General features: G+C 35.4%; 1 protein-coding gene across 1 annotated transcript in view; it reads left to right on the top strand.

The window, feature by feature from the left end:
• The window catches only part of LOC150078086 (uncharacterized), an 85208-nt gene that overhangs the window by 27856 nt on the left and 43418 nt on the right, over positions 1–13934 (top strand). The window contains exons 3-4 of the mRNA XM_090384460.1: positions 7032–7094; positions 8541–8612. Coding sequence (XP_090240586.1) covers positions 7032–7094; positions 8541–8612 — 135 coding nt within the window. The remainder of the gene's footprint in view (positions 1–7031; positions 7095–8540; positions 8613–13934) is intronic.

Genomic DNA, 13934 nt, shown 5'->3' on the forward strand with positions numbered 1-13934 from the left:
TTAAGATGGCATGGTAAATGTAAGATTTCCAAAAGTCTCTCAGTGTAAAATTTTTCTCATTGTCTACTGCAGACAATGCCTGAGCAAATGTTGTGTGTAAATAGTATGCTTTTAAATTCGAAATAACACCCTGATCCAGTGGTGGGATTCAAATAATTTAACAACCGGTTCGCTGCCCTAATGACCGTTCTAAGTATAAAAAAACTATATACCGAAAGGTAGTTTATTATTTCATGCAGTTAATACTTAAATAAGAACAATAAAAGAAGTCCACAAAACTAGATTATGTTATAAAAAAGTTTTAAAATAATGAAAAAATATTAAATAATACCTCACAAAAACAAAACTGTTATTTAAGATGTTTCCATATTGCTTCTTGATTGACGTCCTCACTTGCAATTTTCTTCGCTTTTATCCGAGCATCACTTCAGGATTTCGATCCCATTCCTTCAGAGGTAGGCCGATTAGACTAATAGTCATTGTGTTTGATATATTAGAAACAGTTAGGCAACTTCCCTTCTCTGAACATTATGTTCATCTTTGAAAAAAAACCCTTTCCGCTTCTGCTGAACTACAGCAATTGTTGACAATATTTTTAGGTCTTTGAACACTTTCAGGAATTGCATAATTCTGGGAATTTTTTAAAACATTTTCCACAAAATCTCGATAATCATTAACATCAATTTGGTAATTAAAAATGTAATTAAATATAAGCAATTGTTCTTCAGCTGCTTTCCATGGAACTAGTACTTCTTCAATATTCCAGTAACCTGGCTCCAAAAAATTGAGAAATTGTAATTTATTCCTATCTTGAAATTGACTACAACTTGCTTTTAAATGTTCACAATCCATTAGTCTTTTTTCAAATTTGTTACGATGTTTTCTAAAAGTCTTCCCCGAGGAAGCCCGACAAATCGATGATTTCCTACAAATTTTATATTTTTGAAGGTTTCTGAAATAATTAATTCATCAACTTTTTTTTTCGTATATACCCTTTTCCTTTCCAAGCATTTGAAATGCTTTAATAGATCTTATCACGAGTTTTTCAGCCTTTATTATGTCCATATGTCTTGCTTGCAGTCATCTGAAAGAAGAGAAATTTTGTTTAAAATATCAATCATCAATGCCAAATCAGTTATAAAATATATATTTTCAAGATGGGTAGCCATACCTAAGTACTTTTTATTTGAATAAAAATAGTGATGTAGCACTGGATAAGCACGCCGCACAGCTAGGGTTGACCTTAACAACAAGCAGCCCCATCTTGGTCCCAAAACTCTACCAATCTTTATAATTTCAATTCCAAGTTGTTTGATATTTTGGAAAGTTCAATTTGGTTTTTATTGGATTGATTGAAAAATAGTATATATCTTATCAATAAATATTTTAAAATGATTTACTTGCTTTATTTCCTTTATCGAATCATCTAAAACAAGATGGAGGTGATGATTTAAACAGTGCCGTATTATTATGTTTGGAAACACTTTTGCAATCCTAGTGCTCACTCCAGATTTTCTCCCAAGCATAGTGCTGGCACTATCGGAGCAAAATCCTATTAAATTTTTTTCTAGGTAATTTTTAGTAAACCCAACATTATTTAAACTTTCCATAACTGAAGAACATTGTCTCTGCATCTTGTTTTTCAATTCAACTAGTTCAACGAAAATTGTTGGTGATGTAACTGAATCCTCGACTTTTAAGAAAAGTATAATAACTGGTTTGCAGGATATCGTTGAAGCTTCGTCAATAATCAAACATATTTTCAGATTATTTTCAATAATTTTATTAAATATTTGTTTTTTAATTTCCTTTGCAATGAAATCAACTACTTTCACAGCAGTTTTACGAGAATGTAATCCTATTCCCATATCTAATCCATTTTTAATTTGCACTTCTATCTCATCTTCTATGTCTGAAAAAGGTTTACATATTTTCGCCAGGCTGTTAACTGTATTAAATACTCTACAAGTAGCACTTAAATATTTTCATCATATCTATTACTTTTGTTATTGAATCCTGCTCACATTGTTTTAAGTTCTCTCTACAAATGTTATGAGCTTTTGATGAAAAATGTTCTTTCATTTTTTTTCCTTAGAAAAGCTTGTTGTACCTCTATTTTTCCCTGATGCCTCAATCTGAAAACATTTCCATTCTTTTGACACACGAACACTTTTCTCTTTTATAAAGTCATATTTTGCACAATACTCGCAATCTAACTTTTTGTTAAAAATTACCAGTCCATCATATTTTTCTTTAAAATTGTTATATTGTTGCACTGTCCAGTATTCAGGAAGATTATTTTCAATTTTGGAGTTATCGTTTTTTATTTCAATAATTGACATGCTGCTTTCTTCAAGTTGGAATGGTTGTGCTTGTGACTGTTTTGAACCATCCAAGGCCAATTCTGATTTTGGTTTCTTATTGAAAAAATTTGTCAAACTCTGTTGCCTTTTCATCCTTTTAAGGGCTATTGCAAAAAATTTTAAAAATCTTTTATTTTAATATATTATAGAGCAGGAGCGGGATATGTGCCTATATATTTGAATATTTTTACTGGTTCCGTCCATGTGTGGTCATATCATGAACTTTTATAAACAAAGCACTGTGCTTATACCATTGATCAGTCAGAACATTCATTTTATCGATACTAAATGAAAATTTCTTGCTGAATTAATAAATGGCATAGGCTATGCAGATTAAATATGATAGAATAATGTGTACGACAAACCTGTTTGTCACGGGAAAGTTGTGATAAAACAGTCTTAATTACCACGTGCACACTGGCATAAGGATTCCAACATGGAAGAACATTCTTCCACGGCTTCCGAAATGGGCGATAAGATAACCCTTGAAATCTATATTTCTATTGGTTCGTTGTGTTCTAGTTTCCTATTGTTTTATTGATTGGTGAACACCAACGCACTCATATCTCGTGTGAATTTAGGGTGTAACACAAAGCTGAAACAAATGACAGTGTGTCACCCCCTGGTTGTTGGCACTTTTTCTCTTTACATTATATGTTTGTTTACTTAAGTAACAAACACGAGGGAATAAAAATGTATTTCATCAAAGGTATAATGAGTTTTATGAAATAAATATTACAAGCATAGTTCCGTCTAATTTTTTTCACTTATGGATGGAATGAACATTACTACAGGCACTTGGAATAAGCCGTTGCATAGATGAACATTAAAAAAGAGTAAGGAATGTAAATTTGTGATTTCCACATTGGGTGGCTGCTCAGGCGCCCACCTTAGAGAGAACCCTGATCACAAGTGCCATTTTAACACCGGTTCTCCGAACTCAACAAAAAATTAGGTATCGAATCTGCTGAACTGGTGCGAACTGGCTGAATCCCACCACTGCCTTGATCCATAGGTTGGATGAGTGAAGTCACGTTTGGCGGTAGAAATATAACTCTTACATTTAAATTGAAATCATCTAGATGCGTAGGATGTCCAGACACATTATCTAATAGAAGCAACATCGTGAAAGGACCGTCGTCTTTACAATATTTTTCAACCTCGGGAATGAAGCAGCATTTAAATCAATCCTCAAAGAGAGAGATTGTTATCCATGCTCTCTGGTTCGATGGGAAATGCATGGGTAGGGTGGCTTTATTGATGCCCTTAAATGCACAAGGATTTCTAGAATGATACACAAGCAGTGGTTTTAATCTGTAATCTTCCGGTGCATTAGCCCTAAGCAAGAGCATGGCCCTACCTTTTGACGCCTTGACACCTGGCATTGTATTTTCCTCTTTGGCTACGTATGTTCGATCCGGCATTTTTTTCCAATACAGAGCAGTTTCGTCAACGTTAAAAATTTGCTGCATTGAATAGCTGCCTTCATCAAATTTTTCCAACACATCACAAAATTTCTCTGCAGCTGCAGAACCGGCACTGTCGACTTCACCGCATACTTTCACGTTGTGGAAACCAGCACGATGCTTGAACCTATTAAACCACCCATTGCTTGTCACGAACTTGAGTTGGGTTTGCCATACTTATCCTTAATATCTTTATAAATACTTGTTTCTTTTGCTTGAATGGTCATTAGACTCAGGGGCACTTGCTTCTGAATCTGATTTTCCATCCATATTATTAACAGCTGTTCCATCTTCGATATAGCACCTGAACGGTGTTTTGTGATCACTGTTGATCTTAAGTGCATTGATCCTTTGACATGTTCTTTTATACGCGCACTGTCCTTTAAAATAGTATTCACTGTTGAAGCAGTGAGACTTAATTCCCTTGCAATAGATGACAAACTTTGTCCTGCTTCATACTTAGTCATTTTCATCTTCATTTCTAAATCAATTTTGTTTCGTTTCCTGGCACTACCACCACCTGCACTTTTCGTTGGTTGCTTTCCTTTCATCATTGTAATACGTAAATAGAAATGAAGAGAAGATTCTGAAAATTTGTTTTTTATATGATTGAAGATTTCAGTGAAGGGGAACACATTTCACCATAATAGCGTAAAAACCCACACAACTGCAGTTATCGGTATTAACGCAAATGCAATAAGATCGAGTTTACTACCCTTTTATAATTAGATGCACGAAGAGAAAAGCCCAATAAATCGGAAAGTGCAAATTGTTTTTATTGTTTTTTGGTTGTGACCTCCAGAAACGTGCTTTAGAAAAATATCACAAAGGGCCTTCCAAATTGATTCTTATAATGGGAATATGTAGTGCAATTTCCATTATAAATATGACCTTTTAGAGAGATAAATAGCATAGCAATATAGCAAAATGTTCAACTTCCAAGGACTTGGAACGAATTACAAAAAAAAAAAAAACGGTGTTATTGGGTTCACATTACGATATTTTTACGATACCTCCATTTATTCCTACTGGTTGCAGAATAAGTTTCCATGAATTTTTTTTTAAGTTTGCACCGGCTGGCAAAAACTTACGTAAAGTCGAATTTCCGTAAGTCGGCATTCCTGTAAATTAGAACAATGTGATATTAAGGGCAAGTTACTGCGACATTAGTTAGTGTGTTTGCATCATTATTACATAGTTGAATTTTTAAGACAACTGAATTTTGCATATTGTCGTCATTATGGTAACATCTCATATTGTGAAATCCTTCACAAGGTGCCCTCCTTGTATTTCAAATAAGTAATTATTCCTATTACAAAAGACTACTGTTACTTATTTTCAGTTGAGTAGTACCACCACACAGACAGTCATAGTCCTATCAACTTCCATCTGTCGTTGTGGAAGTTGATAGGTTGAATAAATTTAAGGAGGAACTGGACAGGCATTTGGAGGGAATGGTGTGATTTTTTTTTTTTGGCTGATGCTGCATAAGCTCATACATTTGCTTTCTTGCATCACATGCCACTACTACTACTACTACAGCACTACTTCAGTGCTATTTGGCTTCTCATCAGGAGCAGGTAGATACCTAGAAGTATAAGGGTTGATAGCCCTGTTGTGACTTATTTACATAATATGAGAGTTACCAAAAGGTGTGCTTCTTAGAATAATAATATTTTAGCGCAGATCAGACTATGACATTAGTGCATTTGCATCATTACCTCATTGAAGTACGAGGAGGGCAACTTGTAAAGGATTTCACAATATGAGATATTACAATAATGATGCCAGTGCACAAACTTCAGTTATCTAAAAAATTCAACTATATAGTAATGATGCAAACACACTAATCATAGTTTGAGACTTTCTGCCTTAAAATATTATTAGAGCAAGTTACTGAGGGGTCATGACTTATGAGGGATCAGCTCCTGGCCTCTTTCTAATATTCATTCATGATATTGATGTAACTATTTCAAATTTAATGTCTGTTTGCTGTACGAAAGTGGGCAAGGTAGTTTGACAGTAATCAAGGTAAAAGTAAAGTGCAGCCATTATCAACCCACTGCAGGATGGAAGCCTCCTCAACAATTCATGCTGAGGGAAATGGACCATAATCTGCCACGCTGGTCCAGTGCGAGTTGGCAGATCGACCGTATTCAGTAGTCAGGGGCTTGAACCCCGGTCTACTCAAAGAGCGTATATTACTTCAACAAGACAAATTATTTGGATGGGCCAAGTAATGGTAGCCTGAAGTTTAATACTGAAAATGCAAGGGGCAACATCTACCCAGATGCAACATTTTTTGGAGCAATAAACCCAGAGTAACATACCACTTTGGTACCACCAAACTTAGATTGTAGATAATGAAACGGACATGGGAGTAACTGTATAGCTTGGTGTGAAGTTTTCTGAACAGTGTAAGACAGGCTGCTAGGTCAGTAAATGAGGTTTTGCAAATGATACATACGAACTTTGGCAGGAAAGATAAAAAGGTGATTTTAGCTATTATATAAAGAAATGGTTAAGCTGCATCTTGAATATTGCATACATCCTTCGAGATCCTGTTGGAAAGGATATGCAAGAGCAACAAGATTGGTTAAAGGTATAAAAGGATATTTTTGTTAAAAGAAAGACTATTTTGTGATTCAGTGTTTGGAAACCAGGCTTCTGTGGGGTGACCTGATTTAGGTGTTTGGGCCATGAAAGGTGTGAGTAAACTAAATGCATAGGGAATTTTTACACTTAGTTGCTTGCTGTATACAAGTGGGCATATATTTAAATTTAGAGGGAATAGTTATGGACTGGAAGTCTGAAAATTTTCATCTAGTCAAAGAGTGATAGACTTTTGGAATGAACTCCCACATATTCTTATGGAGGTTGGAAGTTGTCTGAATTTAAAGAGGGATTGGATAAATTCTTAAGAGTATTTATACAATAGGTAAATGAAAGGAGAAAAATTGAAATTTGGTGACTTTATTTTATTATTTTTTTTTAATTTAATTTAAATTTTATTTGTGTTATATTTTATTTTTTGATTGGTGCTACATAAGCTTGCTTCCTTGCACCATTTTGCTGATATTAGCACTCATTCACCTAGTAAGACATTCTTTAATACTGAAATGTGTGATTATTTTTGAATTATTTTTATTTGTAGATAATTAAAGACTAAATTAATTAGAAAGATATAATTTGACACTTTCAGAGTATTGAATTTCATGAAAAAGGGAAGAAGCATCACGAGAATGTACAGAGAAAGATTAAAGAAGTAAGAAACGAACCTCTGTTATTTTTGTTTCTAATTTTGGTTTTCTTTAAATAAAAAATATGTTAAATATTTTTCATTTCATTGAAAAAGGTCTCTGAAATGAAAACCACAAAATACATATGCAAAATGATAATCTTGTAACAGATTATTGAAGATTGAATGTTGTTGGAAACACTGGCCGCCCATATTACACCATCTACCACCTGCTGGTGTTATTTGGAAACAGTTTCCAAGATGGTTGCACTCTTGCAGTCATATGCCAAGTTAGAGATGTAATCTGATTTTTGAATGCAGAAGGAATAAGATCTGCTGAGATTTATTGCAGAATGTTGGCTCCGTATAGGGAGACAGTATGAGTCAGTTCGAGTGGATGGGAGAATAATTTTAAGAACGGTATTGAAGGCATCAAGGATTCTCCTTGACCAAGGCATGCACATCATAGTAGTAGAAAAACTTATATAAGGAAAATGCTGCATTACTGTTGAAGAAATTGCCATTGTGTGCAGGCTTAGTGTTTTTTCAGCATATATGCTCATTAGCAAAGAGGTGTACCTTTGAAAAATGTCTGCCTGAGGAATTCCTTGATGTTTAACACTAAAACTGAAGAAACAATAACTTAATGTGAATGTTGTACTTTTTGGATACTATGACTGCAAAGAAGATGCCTTGTTAGAATACACAGTGACTGGAGATGAATCTTGAATTCACTATCACACCCACCAGAAGGCAAGCATGCAAGTTCAGAGTGGCACCATACACACTCCCATTTGCCCAAAGAAAACCTGAATCGATGTATCAAATAGGGTGTTACTCGCTGTCTTCTGGTATCATGAAGTGATTCTGGAACATTATATGGAGAGAGGAGGACCAGTGATGAGTGACAAATACTATTCCATTAATTCTCAGGTTGCTGTCAGGTGTGTGTGTGCCTATAACATGATAATGCCCATCCTCTCACCAGCAATTCTATAGCAAATCAGATACAGGAGGTGAAGTTTGAGGTATTATCCCATCCTCCATATTCACCAGGCTCAGATCCATGTGATCATCATCTTTTTTGGCCACTAAAAGAAGTCCTAAGAGGATATCACTGGAATGAAGAAGTCAAGATGGCAGTGCATGAATTGCTCCAGTACCAACCACAAAACTTCTCAAGGAATCCATTAGTGTAGCATTGGAAGAAGTGCATTGAATGCAGTGGGGACTGCACTGAAGATTTGTATGCATAGTTTCCTTGATTGTGAAATAAAATTTTTAGCCATCGTAGTTTTCATTTGAATGACCTTTGTAACTATGCATTTATTTTGGAAATGACTGCTAATGTTATTTGTGCAATGCTCTCAGCCTTTACTGTGTAGATATGCTTGGAGTGTGCTACTATTGTAACATTTCGTTATACCAATAAACTGACATTTATTTATCAGTTTTTAAAAAATATTTTAACAGCTTCAAAAGAAAGGACAGAAACAATATGAAGAAGAGCAAAGTCTTGAAAAAGAAATGAGAAAGATCGAAGAGGTAAGTGAATAGCTGTACATTTGTGTCAATTATTTTCTTCTGTTTAGCAAGCACATTTATTATATAATTATGAACAATATATAAAAATTAATGCTTCTTTGTTTGGGTTCTGTAAATAATGAGATTCTTTTATTTAATTAAGTTATTAGTTATATATTTTACTTAGTTCCAAGCTAAATTTTAAAAATATCGGTGATATTACTTATTTTAAAATCTATCTTATCCATTTTTAAACTCTTACATTAGGTTTCTCCCTTGTGGTATGTTAAAATGCAATGTAAACTGTCATAACTGGATACTTACTCTTCCACAATATAAATGTAGCATGTACAGCTTAATGCGTATAATCTTCATCATCGTTTTTGCACTCCAGTAATAATCAGATTATTAAATCCTCCTGGCAGTTCCTGAACCAGAATCATTAGCAAGGTGCAAGGTATTCTGTTATCATCAGAGAACTGAACGTGTTTGGAGAAAGATTACCAACACTTATGCTCTCCTTAGCTTTTATATACTCATAGATGGATGCAGTACTTCCTGTAGTTTCCTTAAAGCCAATTACTGTGTCATTTGCAATTGTATCTGAGCACTGTGATATTTAATTATTTGTACAGATATTTCTAATTCAAATAAAACATTTTAACTTTGTTATTTTCAAGACCAATATAGTATATCCTCTTTGATTCAATTTAGCTTATTCAAAATGCAATGTATTTCAAATTTTTCCCTCCCTCACTAATGTTATGTCCATTTTTAGTACAGATAATTTAAAATATATCCACCGTGAAATACAAAGTCTGAATTTGGCTCAAAAACTTGTGTAAACTTGTCTAATTCAAAAGGATTGTTGAAACCAACTACAGTTAAATGTTGTTATAACGAAATTGAGTGGACCTATAATGAAAATTTGCTACTGTACTTTTAAATTTTACATTTCACTCCACTTCCTCAAAAACGGTATGTGGAATCACAGGGAATTCACGTAACTCCAAGTTATGCTGTAGGAGCACACATAATGTTTTGTTTGCATCACTGAAAACCTTTGTATTCAGTGATATATGATTTCCAAATTTAGACATCTTTAAATGAAGGCATGTACTAACTCAATATGAGAAAGAATAACAATGAATAACAATGAACAACAATGAAAAAATGGAGGATAAAAAAAAATTTAACTATTGAGGTATGTGAAGTTTCTTACATGTAATAATGAGTTTTGCTCATGCAGCCTAGACATGTACAAAAATATATATATTAAAACGAGAACTGTTTTTTATTTTGTATCATTGTGCTTACCTGCTAGAGAGGAGGGGGACTGGTTGTTAAATACTTGTAGTCCATGCAGAAAGATAGTAAATATTCCACTCTTTTAGCATTGTCACTTAAATCAGTGAACTTCATAACTTAGTATGGACTGCACTTGAAAATTAACTATTGAGGTATGTGAAGTGTTTCTCAGCTAATATGAGTTTTGCTCATGCAGCCTCGACATGTACAAAAATATATATATTAAAACAAGAACTATGTTTTTTATTTTGTATCATTGTACTTACCTGCAAGAGAGGAGGGGGGGAGAGTTGTTAAATACTGTAATCCATGCAGAAAGATAATAAATATTCCACTCTTAGCATTGTCACTTAAATCAGTGAACTTCGTAATTTAGTATGGACTGCACTTGAAAATTACAGCTATAAGCTGGTAAAGTGAATTGGTGAAAAGTTTGACTTACAAGGGGGCACAAAAAGTTTGTACCCTTACCTAGAAATAATAGCCCTAGAAAGGTGAAACTTTACAGGAACTTTAATCATTTTCATGTACTCTCCAGGTATAGTAACACATTTCTCCCATCTATGGATCAGTTGTTTAATGCCTTGATCATAGAAATCCGTACTATTTGCCTGAAACCATGATTCCACTTCCTGAGATGAATCAAAGTGGCATCCACACAATGATTTCTTCATTTCTCAAAACAAGAAGTCTGATGGTGCTAGGTCAGGAGAATAGGGTGGTGTTGCAGTAGTTCGAAGCTGCACTGGGCAATAAAGTTGGTGGCGGCAACAGCTGTGAGCCAGTGTATTGTCTGACAGAAGTGGACACCTTTGGTTAACATTCCATGCCTTTTCACCTTCAAAGCATCACATAACTTTTTCAGAAGATTTCTTTAGTATTCTCTTGTAAGTGGAACCACGAGGTAGGTAATCTGTCAGGATAACCCCTTTTCTGTATTTATATTATTATATTGTCCCAAAACACGGACAATATAACCTTCTATAAGGAGGTGTGCTTCCACTGCTTTGACATGTCTCTAGATCATACTGGTACACCCAGCATTTGTCACCAACCGATCAAAAAAGTTCTCAACGTGTGGATTACACAAATCCAACAGTTGGTGAGAACATTGCTTATGCAAAGGCATCAGCAATCTTGGAACCCATCGTGTGGAGACTTTAGACATGTGCAGATGGTCATGTAAAATGCTGTGGGCAGACCCATAACTAATTCCAACTGCATTTGTGATGAAACGAATTGTCACACGTATGTCACTCAGAACCAGCTGCTCAACCTTTGCAACTGTCTGTGGATGTTGATGGCCTTCCTTCCCCTGACTGATCAAAGACACTTGTACAATCACACTGGAACTCCTGTTTCCACTTTTTTACAGTGCATAGGATGGGCAATTCTGCTCGTACACAGCTTTCATTTCTTCATCAATTTCCTGAACTTTCTTGCCCTGCAAATGCAGGAACTTGATCACTGCTTGATACTCCACTTTGTAACCATAGTGTCCTTCCTCAGATTCCGGGCTCCACCTATGGTGTACAATCACCTATGGGAATGAAATTTCATGTTAGTTATTGAATATGTAGAGACAACTTATATTAAAAACGGTATCTTCATACTGATGTTTTATCTAGGTCAGGGTGCAAACTTTTTGATATCCCCCTCGTATATAAATGGCTGAGAGTGAAGAGATCGAAAGTTCCCAGTCTCTATGTGTAGCTAGATAAATTAATTTCAAAATTGATTACAATTGTGAAATTTTTTCCTTGGTTGTGTGGAATTAAATTATGTTATGTGTGCATTAAATGGCATCAATATTTATGAAGAGGTTAACCACAGAAGCTGTTTCAGGAACCTTCCTCTCGTTTTCAATACTGCTTTGTCAAGCCAAGTTAACAGATGAAAGATAAAAAAAAAATGTATTGTATACCTCCATGTTGGAATTGGAAAATTCTAACATCCTGAAAATTGCAATTATGATTTTTCTCTGCATGCATTTTCTTATTGTTTCTCCAAGATGAAAATTATCCTAAAAATCCTAATTTAGTAAATTTCATGTTAATATATTATAAATAAATGTAGCATAAATAAACCTGTTATCCTTCTAAATGAAATATTACCAATAACAAATGTTTTTTTTTTAATTAAAAAAAGGATATATATATATATATATATATATATATACATAATGATAACTATATATATATATGAAATATGAAAACGAAGTGGAAAAAGGAAAAACAGTACGTGTACCTGAATGCGCAAAGCAGCAAAACTAACAGTTAATGATAACTATATATATACACAGGGTGTTTCAGTTAAACGTTTCAGAACTTCTAAGAGGGGTAGGGTACATCCTGACAACTCGAAATCATATAGCAATGTGGGGTCGGAAATGCTTTCCTGAAGCGGTATTGTACACAGAAGTCGTCGTGCAGCACAGATTCGATTTTCGGTCAATGTATGGGCCGGTATTATGGGAGATCACCTCATCGGACCTTACCTGTTACCGTGTCATCTAACCGGACCTATCTACTTGATCTTTCTGCAGCAAGTATTGCCACAACTTTTGAGAGATGAACAGATTTCTGCATCGACGCAACGGACAATGTGGTTCCAACACGATGGAGCCCCTGCCCATTATAGCGGAGATGTTCGTAACTACCTGGATGTCACATTTGGTCAACAGTGGATCGGACGTGGTGGTCCCGTGCGTTGGCCTGCTCGGTCACCCGACCTATCATGTCTTGATTTTTATTTCTGGGGTCATATGAAATCGCTAGTTTATGACACCCCTATTGACAATGTTGAGGAGCTGGTTGCAAGAATCGCAGTAGCTGCCGAAGAAATTCGAAATTCGCCTGGAGTATTTCAGAATGTTCGGATGTCCATGCGTCGGAGATGTGAGGCGTGCATTGTAGCCCGTGGAAAAAACTTCGAACACTTACTTTAATCCATGTACCTTTTGCTTCTTTTCATGTATTATTAAAACGATTTCTCACTTACGGTCTCGTTTCTTTATGGTGCTTCTGTGTACAACACCGCTTCAGGAAAGCATTTCCGACGCCACATTGCTATATGATTTCGAGTTGTCAGGATGTACCCTACCCCTCTTAGAAGTTCTGAAACGTTTAACTGAAACACCCTGTATATATAGTTATCATTAATGCCAACATTGAGAGAGAGAGAGAGAGAGAGAGAGAGAGGCGCCTCTGTAGACAGGTGGGCAGAAGCAGCAGTGCGTAGCACACGCTTCTTGATTAGACCGGGTTTCGAGCCTGTGCCCACCAAATACAGAGGATGCGGAAAGGTTAGGGAATGACCACCGCATATCCTAGGAGCAATATGGCCTTAGTTGCTAATGCTCCTAAAAATAAAAAAAAACCAAAAACCAACCGAGAGAGAGAGAGAGATGGAGGGAGTGCTTAATTTTATCCGTATATTCCGGTGATTCCAGTGTTGGCATTCAGGTTGAGCGGACATGCTTCGTTAGGGCTCCTCAGTTAAGTGGATTGTTGATTAGTGCTTTTAAATATTTGATTTATTTAGATATTGTTGGATTATTTTATTATAGGTTTTTCTGTAACAGTTTGATTTTTATAATATTATAGATATAATTTTTTAAAGTTAATTTTCATTGATATTTAGCAAATTTTATAATGGTAGTTACGAGATCTGCCTTAAACACGTCACAGGGTATTGTGACTCACACAGAAATAGCCAGTGGCGATTTACAGGTGAGTCATGATTTAATCCGTTGCAGAACCTGTGGAACGTTTTCCCAGGTCGACCTGGTAACTAATCATAGCTCACCTGGGGATTCTTTTCTTTGTGATCGATGTAAGGAGTGCACCGATCTTAAATTACAATTTGGTGCACTGATGGAACAGTTTGAGTCCCTGAAAAAAACGGGTGCTTGCCCTCGAGAATAATGCATCTGGGAGCTCGTCAGGGACTCAAGACATCAGCAATCTACTAAGTGATGCACACCCGATTCGGACCTCAAAACAGAAAAACCAAGTGCAAACTGCTCTGGTTAAA

Source organism: Mastigoproctus giganteus, chromosome 11 (assembly GCF_048544385.1).
Source record: "Mastigoproctus giganteus isolate SK-2022 chromosome 11, ASM4854438v1, whole genome shotgun sequence".
Taxonomy (NCBI): Eukaryota; Metazoa; Arthropoda; class Arachnida; order Uropygi; family Thelyphonidae; genus Mastigoproctus; species Mastigoproctus giganteus.